The sequence below is a fragment of the Gorilla gorilla genome, chromosome 2 (genome assembly GCF_029281585.2).
Source record: "Gorilla gorilla gorilla isolate KB3781 chromosome 2, NHGRI_mGorGor1-v2.1_pri, whole genome shotgun sequence".
In the NCBI taxonomy this organism is placed as follows: domain Eukaryota; kingdom Metazoa; phylum Chordata; class Mammalia; order Primates; family Hominidae; genus Gorilla; species Gorilla gorilla.
Window position 1 is genome coordinate 111541600 of NC_086017.1, and position 19753 is coordinate 111561352.

The 19753-nt window shown below is 39.0% G+C and overlaps 1 protein-coding gene across 5 annotated transcripts in view; it reads left to right on the forward strand.

The window, feature by feature from the left end:
• The first annotated feature begins 1177 nt into the window (after positions 1 to 1177).
• TFG (trafficking from ER to golgi regulator) overlaps positions 1178 to 19753 on the forward strand; it is a 39967-nt gene continuing 21391 nt past the window's right edge. For 2 of the 5 annotated variants that reach the window (XM_031008931.3, XM_031008933.3), the window contains exons 1-3: positions 1207 to 1619; positions 5527 to 5753; positions 11880 to 11963. In XM_031008931.3, the coding sequence (XP_030864791.2) occupies positions 5570 to 5753; positions 11880 to 11963 (268 nt within the window). In that variant the 5' untranslated portion in view covers positions 1207 to 1619; positions 5527 to 5569. Of the gene's footprint in view, positions 1620 to 5526; positions 5754 to 11879; positions 11964 to 19753 lie in introns of all 5 variants that reach the window. The other 3 variants (XM_031008932.3, XM_031008934.3, XM_055383604.2) reach the window with 3 other exon arrangements.

Consider the following 19753-nt stretch of genomic DNA (forward strand, 5'->3'; position numbering starts at 1 on the left):
AATCCTTGTGGATGAACTGTAACCTAGCTTAACAGACAAGATTGAAAACCTAACTTAGAAGTATGTGTCTCTTACAATAATCGAGTCTTGGCCAATTCCAGCCGCCACACTTCAATCACTCATAGACTGCTAAGTGTTCAAATAAGGCCAACGCCAACCTGCAACCAATCCAGCTGTTTCTGTACTTCACTGCCGATTTCTGTACCTCATTTCCCTTTTTTTGTCTATAAATTTTCCACCACGTGGCTCTGCTGGAGTCTCTTAATCTGCTGTGATTCTGGGGGCTGCCCAATTTGTGAAATCGTTCATTGCTCAGTTAAACTCCTTTAAATTTAATTCAGCTTAAGTTTTTCTTTTATAACTGGTAAACAACTGGAGACCAGGTAGGGTCTAAATGCTTTATTTATCAGCTTAGTCTCCACCTTAGAAGTGACAAACATTCTCCGTTTGGCCAAAATTCGGGCTCCTGGGCCTTCTCCTAGGACTATCTGTGCATCTTCTTGTAAAACTCAGTTTCAGCAAAGAACCTTGTTAAGGCAGTGTAGTGAGAATCCCTCACCCTTGATGGGGTTCCTCATCCTCCACCACCCCCAGGTGATGTCTGGTATCCTGGCCTATCTTCGTCTAGAATCCTGTTGTGTTGGTTTAGCCAGAATCTCCCTTGCCCCTGATATTTCCTCTTAGTAATTTTCCATCCACTGACCGACTTCCACCCCTTGGCTATAAATTCCCACTTACTCATACTGTATTTCTATTTGAACAGGTAAGGGAGAAGGGAAGAGTACGCAGGACACACTCAAATGCCTTATCCTCTAAAAATCACTCAGGAATCTTTAGCCTTAATTTCCCAGCTTTTGTCCTTTACACAGTTACAGATTTTCCTTGCTCATAAACGCTGCAGGTCTTCCCTGCTTAATTGGAAACTCCTTGTTCACAAAATGATTCACCCCCATTCCTAGAACAGGGCTTGGCAAAGCATAGGCTCCCAATAATGAATGAATGGATTTGTAGAAGAAAAGGTTTTTTCTTTTTCAGCTGTTACTACAATGGTCAACAATAACGACAAAAACCACTTAAAGTTGGACAGACGTCTACTGCAACCAGCTCTCAAAAAGTCTAGAACAGCGCACTACGCCCCGCCCATTGGCGAGAAACGGAAATACCCGCTTTCGAGAAAACCGGAAGTGCGTGGTCACGCCCCGCGCATGCGTGCATCGGGGCAGCTCACGCTTCCTAAACCCCGTCATCCAGTGAGAAAGCAGGGACTCTTCGGCCTAGGCAGCCGGGACCCAGCCAGCCCTGCGCCTCGTGCCGTCGCGCATGCGTCCTGGGTATGTCCACTCGCAATAAGGCGGGGCGAAAGGACTTTTTTTTTTTTTGCTCCCGCCTCTGTACTTCCCCCACCTGCCACGTACAGAGCCCAAGTTCTCGCTAGGCTTGTTGGGTCAGCGCGATTGGCCGGGGCCCGCGCGAGCCTGCGAGCGAGGTGCGGCGGTCGCGAAGGGCAACCGAGCGGGCCGTGACCACCGCCTCCCCGCGACGCCCCAGTCCAGTGGCCTCGCGTCCGCCCATTCAGTGGAGACCTGCGGAGAGGCGGCGGCCGCGGCCTCCGCAAGCCGGTATGGCCACTGGAGACGGGGGTTGCGGGCGCTCTGTCCGAGGAGGCCGGGAGACTAGGAGGCGCTGGGAGGGCCTCGCTCGAACCGGCCGGCGGCTGGGGTCGGAGGCACTGTGGGAAGGGGCTGGAGGGAGGAGGGGGTGGGAGGGAGGACGAGGCCGGGGGGGAGGGCGGGCGGGGCCTTGCATGGGGGGAGGGGAAGGGAGGTCGCGGAGGGGGAGGGGAGAGAGGCAACTCCTGGCTGCGGTGGCCAGGAGGCGCGCCTCGGGGGCTCCGGGAGGGGAGTGCGCCCACTAATGCCTTGGTGCAGCCTGCCTCCAAGCGTTTGGATTGAGAGGAGAGGGGCTTTGGGAGGTTTGGGGCGGCCGGCGCCCAATACCCGAAGGAGCTCGGAAGGGTGTGGAGTGGCGCCTACGGGAATAAGTTGATTGGGGTCACAGAATCGGAGCCTAGTTCCTTGGCTAAGTCAGCGCTTAATCAAGCGCCAGCTGGAGGCCCAGCCTGGTTTATAGTGATGATTCTAGCTAACTTTAAGAGTTTGCTTTGCTGGACACTATAGTAAGTATTTTGGATGCACTGTCTCATTTAATCATCACAAGGATTCCTCCAAATTCAGATATGGTTGTTTTCATTTCGAATGTGATGAAAGTGAGCCTTGGAGGACTTAAGATCACATAGCTAGTAGTGAGTATCTTTACCGTCTTGCTGCACTGCCTTTGAGGCAGGGTTTGAGGCCTCTTGGCATTCTTTAGAATAATTACAGGTTGACTTGGCTTAGTATTTCTTGAAGGAAACTGCTCCCCTCAGGAGGTGCCTAAGCCACAGCCTCTGAAATTGAGCAGGGTCTTACCCTTAGAGGTAGTAGATCCAGAAGTTTGTCCGCCGAACCTAGAACCTGGTTCAGGAGGCAGGCTTTTTATATGACCTTGGGCATGTCACATTATTCCCAGTGCTGAGAAAAGTGTACCTGGTAGAGGGTTATATTATACAAGTTAGAAGCCGAGTCATTTCGGACTTCAGAGGGGGCGGGGCAAGGACAAGATGGGAGAAGAGCTTGTCGTAGGGCTCCTACTGGCAGTTCTAGGAACTAGTTGTTAATACCAGTCTCTACTTTGGAAGAGAAAATGAGTACCAGAATTCTGTATATGAAGTAATGTTGGGATGGGATTTCCCCTTGAAGGGAAAGTTTTGTTGCACACTTACTTTTGAGATACTTTTGTGTTTACTCTGGGGAGATGACTGCAAGAGCAAACGACAGCTTTAGGAAGGAAGCACTGGTTCCTGGCCACAAGATGTTTACAGTCAATGGGAAACACAAAAAGTGAATTTGCAGGCAAACATGGCAGATAGAAAGTATACGTGACTCAATTTTTTTTTTTTTTTTTTGAGACGGAGTCTGGCTCTGTCGCCCAGGCTGTAGTGCAGTGGCGTGATCCCCTGGCTCACTGCAACCTCCGCCTCCCGGGTTCAAGCGATTCTCCTGCCTCAGTCTCCTGAGTAGCTGGGATTACAGGCGTGCGCCACGACAACTGGCTCATTTTTGTATTTTTAGTAGAGACAGGGTTTCACCCTGTTGATCGGTCTGGTCTTGGACTCCTGACCTCGTGATCTGCCCGCCTCGGCCTCCCAAAGTGCTGGGATTACAGGTGTGAGCCACCGAGCCCGGCCCTCAAATTTTAAATCCATTGAAATTGGGCAACAAACCCGTACCCCAGTCAGAAGGACATACCATCAATTATCTTCAAAGCTGGAATTTTTTTCTTAATTAGGAGTGTGTCTGATGGAAGTCACTTCTAGCTACATAAAGAAGGTACAGTGTGAGGGGTCGGATGTAAAAACTGATCTATATTACAGCTTTCTTCTCCCATAATTAAAAAATTTAAACAAAGTCTTTAAATTCTATATGTCAGGCACTTTTCTAGGTGCTGCTGGGAGTAGATAGTACCAGCTCACTGAAGCTAAGCACTGGTTCCTTTTACATTATTTCTGGTTTACACTTGTAGGAAGGAGAAGGTAACAAATACATTGATTTATTGAAAGGTCTTTATTACTCTTAGGCTGCCAGAGCAAGCAAGATGGAATATTTACCATCTTGGTGAAGTAATTATACTTTAGAGTTGGCACATAGTAGGTATTTAATAAGTAGTTCCTGAATGCAGAAAGCATTGCAGAAGGCATTGCAGAAGGCGAAGGGTTGGTTGTGTGGAGATTTCTGTTAATCACTGTCTTCATGAGAAGTCCATTGTGAGAACTGGCAGATAAAAAGCTAACTGTATTCTTATTTTGCATTAAGATAAGCATGGCATCCCTAGAGTGGAATGCAGTTCACTCTATTCCGCATTGACCTTAGAGTGTTATATTTAGTTTTAATGACCCATTTAATTGAAGATTTATTAATAAAATATCTGTTGAGAGCATGGTGAGGGGTCTAGAGATATTAATTTAAGGACTAGTTAGATGGAAGGACCTAGCATATTTATATGAAGAATAGTAGGGCATTAATATATAATATTCATATAATAGGATTCATGAAAACTTTTTTCAAGTACTTGAAGGGTTGATATGTTGGGGGAGTAGGTGAGTGCTTTCACATACCCCGAAAGAATAAAGAATAATTGCAGAGAAGTGTGGTGTTAATGAAATAACAGATTTAAGAGGAGGAAGCAGAAAGCTGCTAGTAGTAAGGCGGGAAGTTGAAACTAGAATGTGGCCAGTAGTGGTTTGTAGGATACCTTGAAAAGTCTCAAGAGATCATTTTCTTGGGGCAGGAGGAGGAAGGAGTTGATGCTTGGAAAATGTTCAGCGATTATAGATAACATTCAGGAACATCTTGGCCTTGAGAAGAAGAGATATTAATCCATTATTTTTCCCTTTATTTAACAGCTGTTGAATGACTGTTGTCTGCTAGGCACTGTTGTAGACTCTGGGAATATGGAAAACATAATCGTTTACTTCCTACCATCAAGTGGAAAAGACAATAAAAAGTTATAAATTTTTAATGTCTGGTAGTGTTAAGTGCTTTGAAGAAAAATAAAGCAGGATAAGAAGATAATGCCAGGGGAGCCATTTTAAATTAGATGGTTAGGAAAGATCTCTCTCAGTTAACACTTGATAAGGAATCTGAATCATATGAGGGGTATCAGAAAGGGTCAAGACAAAGGGAAAACTTGAAGTATGGGAATAGCAGGGGTGAGTGAAGAAGAGAGATAGGAAATGAAGTTAGATACTTGGCCAGGGACTGGAGGCCAGATGATTTTATAGGTCTTGCTTTTTGAGATGAGAATGCATTGGAAGGTTTTGAACAGAATGATACTAGCTTTTACTTAACAGTGTTAACTCTGGTGTTCTGAGACTAGATTAAAAGTGGGCAAAGGTAAAAAGCAGGCAGACTGGTTAGGCGTCTTTTCCAGTCATTTAGGCAAGTGATGATGGTGGCTTGAATCAAGTTGATAGCAGTGAAGGTGCTGAAGTGGTTGGACCCCAGAGTTATTTTAAAGGCAGTGGCAACCATATTTTGTTGGCAGTTTGGATGTAAGGTTTGAGAGAGAGAGATCAACCAAGATTTTTTTGTCTTATACAACTCGAAGGAACATAAAGAAGCCTCTAGGAGAGGCAGGTTTTAGGTGGAAGATCAGGAATTTATTTTTAGATATATTAAGAAAAATCTAAATGGTAATGTCAGATGAACAGTTAAATATGAGAAAAAATAATAGTGGACGTAAAATAAAAGCTTATTTTATTATCCCTACAGTAAAATAATGTTGCCTCCAGACCATTTTAACATAAATATGGTAACATGGGGATAATGAATCTTTTGGAGGCTAGAGTTTCTTAGCATCTAATAGTAGCTTTGCTCTCAACTTTTAAGGTATGTTTTTTTGTTTAATTATCAAAACCACTTTTATCAGTCTTTCTCTAGAGTTGTATATATAGAACATCCTGGAGTCCACCATGAACGGACAGTTGGATCTAAGTGGGAAGCTAATCATCAAAGCTCAACTTGGGGAGGATATTCGGCGAATTCCTATTCATAATGAAGATATTACTTATGATGAATTAGTGCTAATGATGCAACGAGTTTTCAGAGGAAAACTTCTGAGTAATGATGAAGTGACAATAAAGTATAAAGATGAAGGTAAGAGTGTTTTTAAAGCTATTTTTTAAAGTCCTTTTTTTTTTTAAAAAAAAAAAAAAAAAAAAGAGACAGAGCCTCTGTTGCCCAGGCTGGAGTACAGTGGTGTGATCATAGCTCAGTGTCACCTCAAACTTCTGGGCTCAAGCAATCCTGCCTCGGCCTCCCAAAGTGCTGGGATTACAGGCATGAACTGCCATGCCTGACCTTAAAGTCTGAAGTATTGTATGTGTTATTTTGCCCATTTTTATTGGACTCTTTCCCATCCTCTCTTCACGGTAGTTGAGATCTCACTTTCTTGTATTAAATGTGATGTTCCTATAGTTACTATAATCCTCTTACCAGTTAAAATTAGCTAAGTGGGGCTGGGCGCAGCGGCTCATGCCTGTAATCCCAGCACTTTGGGAGACTGAGGTAGGCGGATCATTTGAGGTCAGGAGTTCAAGATCAGCCTGGCCAACATGGCGAAACCCTGTCTCTACTAAAAATACCAAAAATTAGCCAGGCGTGGTGGTGTGCGCCTGTAATCCCAACTACTTGGGAGGATGAGGCAGAGAATTACTTGAACCTGGGAGGTGGAGCTTACATTGAGCCAAGATTGTGCCACTGCACTCCAGCCTGGGTGATACAGCAAGACTCTGTCTCAAAAAAAAAAAAAAAAAAAATAGCTAATTGGTTTATTAGAAGGGAATTTTAAGTGTTAGAACATTTTCACATACATTTTTTTACAAGCATTGTTTTCTCCTTTTGTCCATATAATTCTGGTTTCTTTTAGCTTAAAAAATTTTTTTTTCTATTCTTATTTCCCGAAATGAAAGGTTTTAGTATGTATTGAATGAAAAAGGATTTCATGGTCAACTAAGTAAGGGAAAGCTGGTTTAAACAAAGACAAAAGTGTTTCTTTATTGTAGGAGTTTTCAGATTATGTAATATGCTTATATACATTTTCAGAAGTTAGTAGTATGCAGTGTTCCCAGACTCATTTGTTGACAAAATTATCTTTATGGAAATAGGTTTTTAATGAAAAATGTTTCGGCAAACACACTGAGTAGAATTGTAGTAGACTGTATTTCCTATTCTTTAACCTGCCTTCTTTGTTAACATCTCTGCTGAAATTTTCTCTTTAGGTGGTTACCAGTGTTTTTTACTGTTGAACTTACTTGCAGTGTATTTAATCTTGACCTCACTGTTTAGCACTGCTACCCACACCGTCCTTGTTTTTAAATACTTTTACCTCTTAACATCTCTGACACTGCTTAACCTAGTTTTCTTATCACTAACAGTTTTTTCTCTGTCTGTGTTAGGGTTGGGCTTAAATTAATGCCAGCAGATGTAATAGAAATCTTAAAATCTGAGTGGTTTAATAGTTGAGAAATCTTTCAGGGATCCAGGTTGAAAGAAGCTGTTACCTTCAACACATGGCTTATAAGCTCACCATAGGCATTGACATTGGCAGGCAGATGAGTGAAGACAGAGTATGAAGAATCATATGGGAGATTTTACTCACTAGGCCTGATGGTGTTGTATGTCATTTCTGCCCTTATGACATTGGTCAGTACCCAGTTACATGGCTCTGCTAAGATGCAAATGGGTTGGGAAGTATAGTCCCTGGCTGAGCAGCCACTTAGCACAACTTATACTGTGGAAGAGAAGTGTAAATCACTGGTGATCAGTTAAATTGACCATCTAGCTAAAGGTATAATTCTCCTTTGTTTTTGTGATGTGTAGTCTAAGAGTACCCAAAACAAATTTTTGAGAGTTGCCCATGTTAAGAAACAATAAAGGATAGTACTTTTTTCCTGTTTTCTTATACTTATCATACATTGATTTGCACCTCTGTGACTTTGAAATGTGTGTCTTAATTCGATCAGTGAATTTTTTTTTTTTTTTTTTTGAGACAAGGTCTCACTCTCATCCAGGCTAGAGTGCGGTGGCATGATTATAGCTCACCATAACCTTTAACTCCTGTCCACAAGCAATACTGCCAACCCGGCCTCCCAAAGGCATAAGCCACCATGCCCAGCCTACAATTCAGATTTTTAACTTTTTTTTTTTTTTTTTTAGCAAAGTCCCAAGAGTACTTTTTTTTTTAAATTTCGTTTTAATTGACAAATAATAATTGTACATATTTATGGGGTACATAGTAATGTTTCATTACATATAATGGGATTAGATCAGGGTAATTCGCGTATCCATCACCTCAAATATTTATTTCTTTGGGTTAGAAACATTCAATATTCTCCTTCTAGCTATTTGAAATTATATAATATGTTATTGTTAACTGTAGTCATCCTATAGTGCTATAGAACACTGGAACTACTTCTATCTAGTTGTACTTTTGTGTCTTTTAATAAATCTCTCCCTATCCCTCTTTTCCCCTACCGTTCGCAGCCTCTACTGTCATCTGTTCTGCTTTTTACTTGTATAAGATCAACTTTTTTTAGCTTCCACATATGAGAGAGAGCATGTGGTATCTTTTTAACTTAATGTCTTCCAGTTCCATCCATGTTGCTGTGAATGACAGGACTTCATTCTTTTTTATGACTGAATTGTATTCCATTGTGTATATATACCATATTTTCTTTATCAGTTAATCTGTTTTTAGACACTTAGGTTGATTCCATATCTTGACTATTGTGAATAGTGCTGCAGTAAAATGTGAGTGCAGATTTCTCTTCAATATACTGGTTTCCTTTCCTTTAGTTAAATATTCAGTAGTGGCATCACTGAATTGTGTGTTAGTTCGATTTATAGTTTTTTGAGGAACCTTCATACTGTTCTCCCTAGTGGCTGTACTGTTTACATTCCTACCAATAATGTGTAAGAGTTCCCTTTTCTCTTCATTCTTGCCAGCATTTGTTATTTATCTTTTTGATAATAACCATCCTAACTGGGGTGAACCTTGTTGTGGTCTTCATTTTCCTGATATGTGTGCATTTCCCTGATGATCTGTGATTTTGAGCATTTTTTCATATATTTATTGACCATTTCTATGTCTTTTTTTGAGAAATGTCTGTTCAGATCATTTGCCGATTTTAAAATTGGATTCATTGATTTTTAGCTGTTGAGATGTTTGAGTTCCTTGTATATTCTGAATATTCATCCTGTCAGATGAGTAGTTGTATTTCCTCCCATTCTGTAAGTTCTCTTTTCACTCTTGATTGTTTCCTTTGCTGTGCAGAAAAGTTTTCCAGTTTGAGATAATCATATTTATTTTTGCTTTTATTGACTGCACTTTTGAGGTCTTATTCATGAAATCTTTTCCCGACTTATTAAAGGGGTTATCCTTTTCCTAATGAGTGGTCTTGTCAAAAGTCAGTTGGCTATAGATAACATGGATTATGTTCTATTGTTCTATGTGTTCTATTGATCAATGTGTTCTCTTGGTCAATGGGTCTGTTTCTATGTCAGTTCTGTTGGTCTGTGGGTCCGTTTTTGTGCCAGTCCATGCTTATTACAGCTTTGTAGTATATTTTGAGGTCAGTAAGTGTGACACCTTCAGCTTTGTTCTTTGCTCAGTATTGCTTTGACTGTCTGGGGTTGTATGTAGTTCTGTATAAGTTTTATGGTTTGTTTTTAAATTTTTATGAAGAATTTTATTGGTAGTTTGATAGGGATTGAATTGAATCTGTAAATTGCTTTGAGTAATTTTGTCATTTTAACAATATTTGTTCTTATATAAGCATGGGATGTCATTACATATGTATGCTCTTTGGTTTCTTTCATCAGTGTTTTTTTTTTTTCTGTAGAGGTTTTTCATCTTCTTGGTTAAACTGCTTCCTAGATATTTAAAAAAATTTTTGTAGCTGTGGTTAATGGGATTGCATTTTTTATTTATTTTTTTGTATGTGTATAGAAACACTACTTATTTTTGTGTACTTATTTTGTTTCTGGCAGCTTTATTGAATTCATTTATTGGTTCTAAGGGTTTTGGTAGAGTTTTTAGGTTTTTGTTTATATAAGATTATGTCATCTGCAAACAGGGACAGTTTGACTGCTTCCTTTCCAATTTGGATACCTTTTATTTTCTTCTCTTGCATAATTGCTCTGGCTAGTACTTCCTTAACTGTCTTTTTTTAATTTTTTATTTTTTTGTCTTGAGACAGGGTCTTGCTCTTGTCTCCCAAGCTGGAGCGCAGTGGTGTGATCATGGCTCATTGAAGCCTTGAACTCCTTGGCTCAAGCAGTCTTTGCAACTCAGCCTCCTGTGTAGCTGGGACTGCAGGCATGTGCCACTGCACTCAGCTTCTTCTTCTTAATGTTTATCAAAATGGGGGTCTCACTGTGTTGCCCAGGCTGGTCCTGAACTCCTGGGCTCAAGCGATCCTCCTGCCTTGGCCTGCCAAAAGTACTGAGATTACAGGCATGAGCCAGTGTGCCTGGCCTTTAACTGCCTTTTTTCCCACTTGAAGATGCTTTGCCTTTATCTCAAACCGACCTCATTGATTGGCTTTCTCTTAACTACTGTTTAGGGCAAAGGTCAGCAAACATTTTCTTTAATAGATCAGAGATAATAAATATTGTAGCTTTGTGGGTCACATAAGGCCTCTGTCTCGTCTTTTTTTTACAATGTAAAAATCATTTTTCATTCACAGACCTATAACAACACAGGGATTTTGTCCCTTGGTCACAGTTCATGGACCCTTAGCTTGAGGTGTCCTCGTTGTAGTTTGTCTTCCACATTTAGTTACAACTTTGTATTTCATGGTTTTTTTTTTTTTTTTTTGAGACAAAGTCTTGCTTTGTCATTCAGGCTGGAGTACAGTGGTGTGATCTTGGCTCATTGCATCCTCCACCTCCCAGGTTCAAGTGATTCTCCTGCCTTGGCCTCCCAAGTAGCTGGAATTATAGGTACACACCACCACACTCGGCTGATTTTTGTATTTTTAGTAGAGACGGAGTTTCTCCATGTTCGCCAGGCTGGTCTCGAACTCCTGACCTCAGGTGATCCGCCCACCTCAGCCTCCCAAACTGCTGGGATTACAGGTGTGAGCCACCGCACTTGGCCAAAAAGTTTTTGATTGTTTTGATTTGTGTCCGTTAGATTCTGTTAGTAGAGTGGAGGGAGGGATGGCTTAGGTAAAGTTCCTGCCATCAGAGATACTCTGTTTCTGTTGTAGGATTCAGAAAAGAAAAAAAGAACAGGAAGTTTTCTTCTTTTACATACATACTTTATTTTCTTTAAAAAATGTGTTTATGAAAGTTGAACATTAAACAAGTATGTTATGGGAGGTGGGTCTGGCTAAGGAGCTAAAAACAGTTATAAAATTATCAGTTTTGTCATCTTTGTCCAAAATAAATCCACCTAATTAGTGTTAAAGTAGGTGCAGCAGAGCATCCCAGAAGTAGTCTTGTGGCCTCCCCAGGACAGAACTCCTCCCCACCCAACTGTTTGTGAAGACACCCTGCAGAGGTCCCTGATGAACTCCTTGTCTCTGGCTGCTTTTCTGTTCTTGCTTTCTTTAGAGAATGTATTTTTCCCTTAGCCCTTTGAAAGCTTTTGAGACACACGGTTGGTATGCCAATTATAGCATTCTTTATCCCTGAGATCTGGGGGATTTCACGGTCATAAATACACACTGTTTTGAATATATAAATATTTTTCTGGGGAGAGTTGATTGTTTTCCTCTTAATATCAAAATGGTCAGTGACCTGAAAGAATTTACTGTCTATCCATTTATTAAAGCAGTTTTGCAACAGTAGTGTTTTACTTTACCTATGATTAAGATTTGAACTTTGGGAAACTTTATTATTTCTTGGTAAAAGATGTAAATTTTTTGGAATGAAAAGATTTCAGTCTAAACCAACAATTTATGATATTGCTCTCTATGAATCTCTTCCTAGTGACTAATAAATATTAAGGCACTTAATGGATTCACTTTAGCTGTATTTTTTCATGTGGATATGTGTTAATACCTTGCCATAAGAGTAATAAGCAAAATTGATTTAGTATTTTTTTGAACAAATGCATTTTTGCTAGACAAACCTTTAAAGTTTAAGGTTTTTATGGGAGAGTCCAACTATGTTCTACAATCTACATTTTGGATTTTTAATTTTTACTAGTTTACTGCTTATACAAATCTGAAAATTTTAAAAATTAAAAAAAAACTTTTTTTTTTTAAATTCCAGATGGAGATCTTATAACAATTTTTGATAGTTCTGACCTTTCCTTTGCAATTCAGTGTAGTAGGATACTGAAACTGACATTATTTGGTGAGTAGTAAACTTTCTAATTAATTTACTATTTTATTCATTGTATTTTAAAGATGTTTGGCTTTTTTCCTTTTAAAGACTCAGGTAAGCAATAACTTATTCAAATATTATTACATTTATTTGTGTTCAGGTAGTTGTTTTAGATTACTTGAAGCTTATGGCTGTGTATGTTTTTAAGAAAATGATAGAAGTTTAATTCAGTAAGAACAGAGTGTTAAGTATGTTTTTTTTGAAATCAGGTATAACTTAGGTATCCCTGGTGCAGTATTATAGTTTTAATTTAGCTGTATTAGAATTTTTAAATTGTAATTATCTTCCTTCACATTACAGTATGTTGTTACTTATTCTCAGGGCTTAACATGTAAGTCTGATACTTGAAACCAGTAGTCGCCAACCTTTTTGCACTGGAAACTGGTTTCGTGTAAGACAGTTCTTCTATGGAAGGGGGCAGGAGAAGGTTTGGGGATGAAACTCTTGCACTTCGCATGTGCAATTCACAATAGGGTTCACACTCCTATGTGAATCTAATGCCACTGCTGAACTGACAGGAGGCGGAGCCCACCACTTAACCTCCTGCTGTGCTGCCCAGCCCGGTTTGGTTCCTAACAGGCCACAGAGCAGCACTGGGTTGGGGACCCTTGCTTTAGACAGTATTTCCCAAGGGGTACTTAAAGATTAAAAATAGTTCTGATAAAAGCCAATAGAAGACTAATTTTAATCTTTTAGATTTTTTCTTTTAGATCTTAATAGATATGCAAGGCAGAACTCTTAAGGGACAAGATATAAAAGATTACAGAGTTAAATGGTAGTGTGATTATGTGAAAAATAAAATGTGTACACTTTTTCCGGCTGTTTTGTTGTTTTGTTTAGCATTAATTTTATTTTTTTAAAATTTTGTTGCATGAACCTTAGAGTTCAGTATGAAATATGATCATGGTCTATTGACTTAATTTGTATCTATTTCATCTCCATCTAGGAAGGATGAATATGAATAATCAGAATTTAAATGTTAATAACAAAAACTGTTTAAAATTATTTAAAATAAAGGTATCTTTTTACAGTATTGAATGTAAAATACTTAACTATTGACTAGGCATAAAGCAGATTAGATAATCTGAAGACCCTTACTTTAAACAGGATCTGCTAGATAAACTTACAGATGTGTTTTTTGAATTCTGTAACTCAGCTTGCCCAGGAAAGTAAGGGATCCAGGGACCAAAAAAGTAGATGGAACTAAAGGCCTGATGTACCAAAAGCTGAAACTTGGGGTGTTCTTGGTGGTGATAGTAGAGATTTTAGCCTGCATAATTTAAGGAATTGCTATCTGGTGTCTACATGGTGTAGGCCCTTGGTCCTAGTCCCTCAGTAGGCCATGCTTTCAAAAAGAATATTTTAGAAAAGTCTACCTTGATACAGGGAAAGTCAAGGAAGCTTAACTCTTATATCTTGGGCCGTCAGGGGCTTGGGAAGTCTCCCTTCAGGATTCATAATTGTGGTCCTTAGGTGAGTTGGGTTTAAATTTAAACTATCCATGTAGTTTGGTAACTCCCAAGCCCAGATGTTACCATTTTAGAAAAATCTCAGAAGAAAGGCCAAAATCTCTCTTGAGGGGTATATTCTCAATCCAGGTCACATAGGTTTCTCACAGACAAAACCGTAAGACACATGAAGCTGTCATGTAAGCAAGAACCACTGGACACAACTAATAGCAGGATTAGATTTTCAACAACTTCAGTTAAGATATGTGATAGTCTACAAAATTAAAAGTTATTTAAGACATAGAAGAAGGAATAAGAATATAAAAGCAGCCAGCCGTGGTGGCTCACGCCTGTAATTCCAGCACTTTGGGAGGCCAAGGCGGGCGGATTGCCTGAGTGCAGGGGTTCGCGACCAGCCTGAGCAACACGGTAAAACCCTGTCTCTACTGAAATACAAAAAATTAGCCAGCTGTAGTGGTGTGTGCCTGTAGTCCCAGCTACTTGAGAGGCTGAGGCAGGAGAATTGCTTGAACCTGGGAGGTGGAGGTTGCAGTGAGTCGAGATCGCGCCACTGCACTCCAGCCTGGGTGACAGAGTGAGACTCCATCTCAGAAAAAACAAAACAAAACGAGAACGTAAGAGCAAGGTGCTACTGTATTATGGAAAAACAATAAACAGATTTTATAAAGAACTTAAAGTAACTTGGAAATGAGAAATATAATCATTGAAATTAAATACTAAGTGGATAGGTTAAACACATTAGTCATAGCTAAAAAGAGAATTAGTGAACTGAAAAGGAAATCCAAAGAAATTACAGAGTAAAGCACAAAAACACAGGCAAAAGAGAAGTTGAAAATGAGAACATCCAGAATATTTCTATTCAGAGTTTCAAGAAGGAGAGAATGGGAGAGTGGAAATACATTGAGGTAATGACTAAAGAAATTTTCAGAGTTATATAAAAGCTATAGACCCTCAGATTCAGAAGGCATGGGGAGCCTTGAGCAGGGATAAGTAAAAGTAAATCCCCACTGGACATATTGTCATGAAACTGGAAAATGTCTTAAGACAGAGAGATTACCTTAAAAGTAGCCAGAGAGAATAAGACTGATCACATATGAAACAATTAGACTGTTAGTAGACTTCTTCATAGTAATAATAGAGGCTAAAAGACAGTAGTATCACAGTTGCAAACAGTAAAGAAAAATAACTAGAAAAGTAGCATCCTATACTCCACTAAATTTCACGAATGAGGAGAAGTAAAAATACTTTGAAAGACTGAGAATTTACCACTCATGGACCCTTGTTAAAATAATTTTTAACAGTGGTCTTCATCAAGAAGGAAATTTAGTCCAGAAGGTGGTGAAAGATGCAAGAAGCAATGTGAGCAGATAAACTGTTGCTTGGTCCCAGGCCCTCAGTAGGCTATGCTTTCAAAAACTATTTTAGAAAAGCTTTTCCACTGATACAGAAAAAGTCAAGGAAGCTTAACTCTTAAACCTTGGGCTGTCAGGGGATTGGGAAGCACCAATGAAATTTATGTGTACGTTTTAATGAGCATTGATTGTTACAAAAAATTAATAGTCTTAGGGAATAAAAACAATTTGGGACAAAAATACTGGGCAATAATATGTAAGAAAGGAAGGGATGATAGGAATAAAAATATTTTAAGGACTTATTTGGGAGGAAGATTGTAATTACCTTTAGATTTTTTTAATTGCATATTACATATGCAGAAGTATGCATGGTGTACATGTAAGAGTTATAATTGAAAAATTAGACATTGTCAGGAAAGGAGAAAAAAGAAAACAAGGGTACCTGTTCAGTTCAGTAGAAAGTGGTGGCGGAATAAAAGAAGTAGAAAGCTTGATAGAACAGAATACTAATCACAGTACACAGAAATTGACTACATATATCGGTTAAAATAATCTCTTAATGGAATTTAAAAAAAAATCCAGTTCCATGCTACTTCCAAGAGACATAAAAGATTATTATGCAAAGCTTGAAAGTAAAGGGCTAGAAAAAGAGACTAGACAAATGCAAAGAAAGCTGGTTATTAACAGAATAGACTTATATAAAAACTTGAGTAGTAATAGTCACTTTATGATGATAAAAAGAATAATTCACTAGGACTATATAGCAATCTGAACACTTATGCATGTTAGCTTTAGATGTTTTCCCCTAAGAAAAATGGACAGAGCAAAGAGAAATCAATAAATTTACAATTATGGGAGAGCCGATAAATCAAGCAGGCTCAAACAGCGTTGGTCTTGTACATCTAGCAGTTAGGGAGAAATAGTTTTTTTTTTTTTTCGAGTACTCATATTATAGAAGTTGACTGTAAATCAAGTCTTCCAGAAAATCCCAAAATGTAACAGATAATTAGATATCTTAAAGGTCATATTCTCTGGCTTCTTTAGAGACTATTGGACAGAATATGTAACCCAAATTTCCCTACTTTTGGAGACAAAATATGGTTTTAAATAAGTCAAAGAAGAAATAATGGAATTATAAATAAGTAGATAATGACTTCTATGTAACCAAGTTTTTAGAGAATGGTAAAGCTGTACTTAGAGCAGTACTTACAGCCTTAAATACTTTATATTAGTAAACTGGATTGGAAATTTTTGAGCGAGGTATTCAAACAGTTACAAAAGGACAAACCTCAAATAACTTGGAAGGAAATAATAAGAGCAGACGTGAACTAGAAATTGGAATTGTTAGGATCAACAATTTTGAAAAGATGCAGTTGGCAAATCTTTATGAGGATTAGTTAAGGAGAAACGAGACACAAATAAGCAGTGTTAGAAATGAAAAGTTTATAGTAGAAACTTTAAAAATTTATATATACCATGAATTCCTTTATTTAAATTTGAAAACTCAGGTGACATGGACAATATCCTAGGTAAATTTAATGTACTGTTTCAAGAAGTAGAAAAATTGATTGCCCCAATTAACATTAAAGAAATTGGACCAACTATTTTACCAAATACCTAAGGAACAGATGATTCTAAATTATACAAACTATTCAAGAGCATAGGCAAAGAGGGAATATACACTAATTCATTTTGTGGGGTTAATATAACATTAACATGAAAACCAGCCAAGGAAAATGCAAACCAGTGTCACTTATGAACATAGATAGAAAATATTAAGTAATATTTACAAATCAAACTCATCAGTGAATATTTAAACACACCATTGTCAAAATTGCTCACCCAAGGAGTCTAAGATTGCTTTAAATTAGAAAATCACATACTATTTTCCATAAAACAGATTAAAGGAGAAAAACTGGATCATCTCTAGATAAAGAAAAGCCATTCATATCTCAATCATGTTGAAAAGTCATAGCAAACTATGAATAAAAGGGAATTCCTTTTTGTGAGACAGAGTCTCTCACTGTTGCCCAGGCTGGAGTGCAGTGGTGCGATCTCAGCTCACTGCAAGCTCCGCCTCCTGGGCTCACCCCATTCTCCTATCTCAGCTTCCCGAGTAGCTGGGACTACAGGCACCTGCCACCACGCCTGGCTAATTTGTTTTTGTATTTTTAGTAGAGACGGGGTTTCACCGTGTTAGCCAGGATGGTCTCGATCTCCTGACCTCGTGATCTGTCTGCCTCGGCCTCCCAAAGTGCAGGGATTACAGATGTGAGCCACCACGCCTGGCCAAAAGGGAATTCTTTTACCTCATATGGGGGCATTTATTACGTAGAACAACTGCTGTATGCCTAATATAAAAGGATTATAAATGTAACTAAAATACCTATTATAATTATATACAACAAAACATACTTGGGATAAATCTAACATGGCAAGATTGTTTTGGATGAAACATAAAATTATTTAAAATCAAGTAGGGGAATGGGTTTTGAGGAAAGGTACTCTGGGAGATTTAATTATGTCTATGCTGTTTCATTTCTTAGTGGTTAGGAGCAAAGATGAAAAAAATACTAAGGTTTGGCCAGGTGCGGTGGCTCACACCTGTAATCCCAGCACTTTGGGAGGCCGAGGTGGGCAGATCACGAGGTCAGGAGTTCAAGATCAGCCTGGCCAACATGGCGAAACTCCGTCTCTACCAAAAATACAAAAAAAAAAAAAAAAATTAGCTGGGTGTAGGGGTGCGTGCCTGTAATCCCAGCCACTTGGGAGGCTGAGACAGGAGAATTGCTGAACCTGGGAGGCAGAGGTTGCAGTGAGCCAAGATCAGGCCACTGCATTACAGTCTGGGTGACAGAGCAAGACTCTGTCTCAAAAAAAATATAAATACATATTAAGCTTTAACAAAGATGGGTGTTTAGTAAGTTTATCTTGTTGTGTGCTTGAAATGGTTCATTAAAGTCTTATGATTATATTCACACTAATGAAGATACATTATTATGTGTGCTAGGGTTCTCCAGAGGGATGGAACCAATAAGATACATGGGAGTTTTTTAGGGAGAATTGCAAGGTGATTACAGGGCGAAGTCCCATGATAGGCCATCTGCAAGCTGGGGAAAGAGAGAAGCTGATGCTGATAGTGGCTCAGTCCAAGTCCAAAAGCCTGAAAACCAGGGAAGCTGATAGTGCAGCCTTTGTCTGTTGCCAAAGGCCTGAGAGTCCCCTGGGAAGCTGCTGGTACAAGCCCTGGAGTCCAAAGGCCAAAAAACCTGGAGTCTGATGTCCAAGGGCAGGAGGAGTGGAAGCAAGCATCTGGCATAGGAGGGAGAGCGAGCTAAAGACCCAGCAAGCAAACTTATCCTATCTTCTCTTCTGCCTGTTTTGTCATAGCTGCACTGGCAGCTGATCAGGTGGTGCCCACCAACACTGAAGATGGGTCTTCCTCTCCTGGTTCACTGACTCAAATATCAATCTCCTCTGGCAACACCCTCACAGACACACCCAGAAATAGTACTTTACCAGCCATCTAGGCATTCCTCAGTCTAATCAAGCTGACACCTAATATTAACTTAATTAATTTAAACTTAGCTAATTTAAACTTTTAATTGAGTATAATTTGGAGCTTAGTGCTCTTAAACCCACTGAGTAGATAGTAACAGATTATAGGCCATACTAGGAATGTAAATGCAAGGTTCTTAAAAGTTCTGGTAAGATGTATCAGTGTGCTCCAAAGACCACCAGGAACACACCTGTAGTTGAATGAAGTTGGATTTACTGACTTACTGCAGCAAGGGAGAATGAATACCACGGAGAACAATAGGATGTCTTACAAGTATGTTAGAAAAGTATTTTTTTTTTTGGGCTTGGGTTTGTGTTAGCTGATTTTGGATAAGGTTCAAGGAAGTAGAGCTTTGCTCTGCATTGGATGCTCTCAGGAAGTAGAGATGATTCTATGTTTGGGTATCTTATCAAATCTTATCTAGAAGGTGAGAGGAATGAATCTTACTAAATCTTATCTGGAAGGTGAGAGGAATGAATTGAGGCTAAAGCTGCAGTTGGTAAAGTAGTAGCAGTTACTCATATTAGCCAGGATAAAAGGTTGTTTGGTCATTTTTCTGGTGTGGTCAGTGTTCTTGTTTTTGTCTTGAGTTTTGACATGGTTATGGACTGTTGATCTATCACAGATTATAGTCTTGTGTGAAGTTGATGTTCTTTGAAATATTTATGTTCAACGGGAGAACACCACAGCCTACCTGTGAGTGCCAGGCCAGCTTCCAGCAACACTAAGGCCTGTCTTACTGTACCAGACCAGTTTCTGGCTGCTAGGAGCTGTTTTTCTCGTCAAATATTGGAGAAAAAACAGTAATACCAAGTGAAAACCAATAATTGATGTAGGTAGGAGATTGTATTGAACTTCATAGCTGTGCAGGGAGTATGTGAATTACTGGTGAGTTTTCTTCTAAAAGCTTATAATTGGTGGTTTGATTTTGAAACATGTTTAACAAAGAATCACCCTGAACTTTTATTTTCACGTAGATGTCCTTTTCTAATTAGGTGCTTCAGGAGTTTGTATGTATGTATACTGGCAATGCGCAAAGCATTTTAGTTTAATTTTTGAACGCCTGTCTTGGGGTTTGCAATCAGAGCCTTGTGTCACTTTTTTTTCTTTTCTTTTTAAAAATAACCTGAGTGGTGACAGTGTTTGTTGCTGAATGAAGGATTTCATTTTTTTCAGTCAACTGAAAATCATTTGGACAAAATGAATAATAAGTGAAGTAATGTTGCTTTCATTAAAAAATCACAACCAGAGATTACCGAGTAATCTCTGGCATTTTGTGGCTTATATACTGTTTCTGGAAGTAACTGCTTTGAAGGACAGTCATGATGTAGATAAGTTCTGCATATATTTTTAAATTTATATTTATTTTTAAAAATTTTT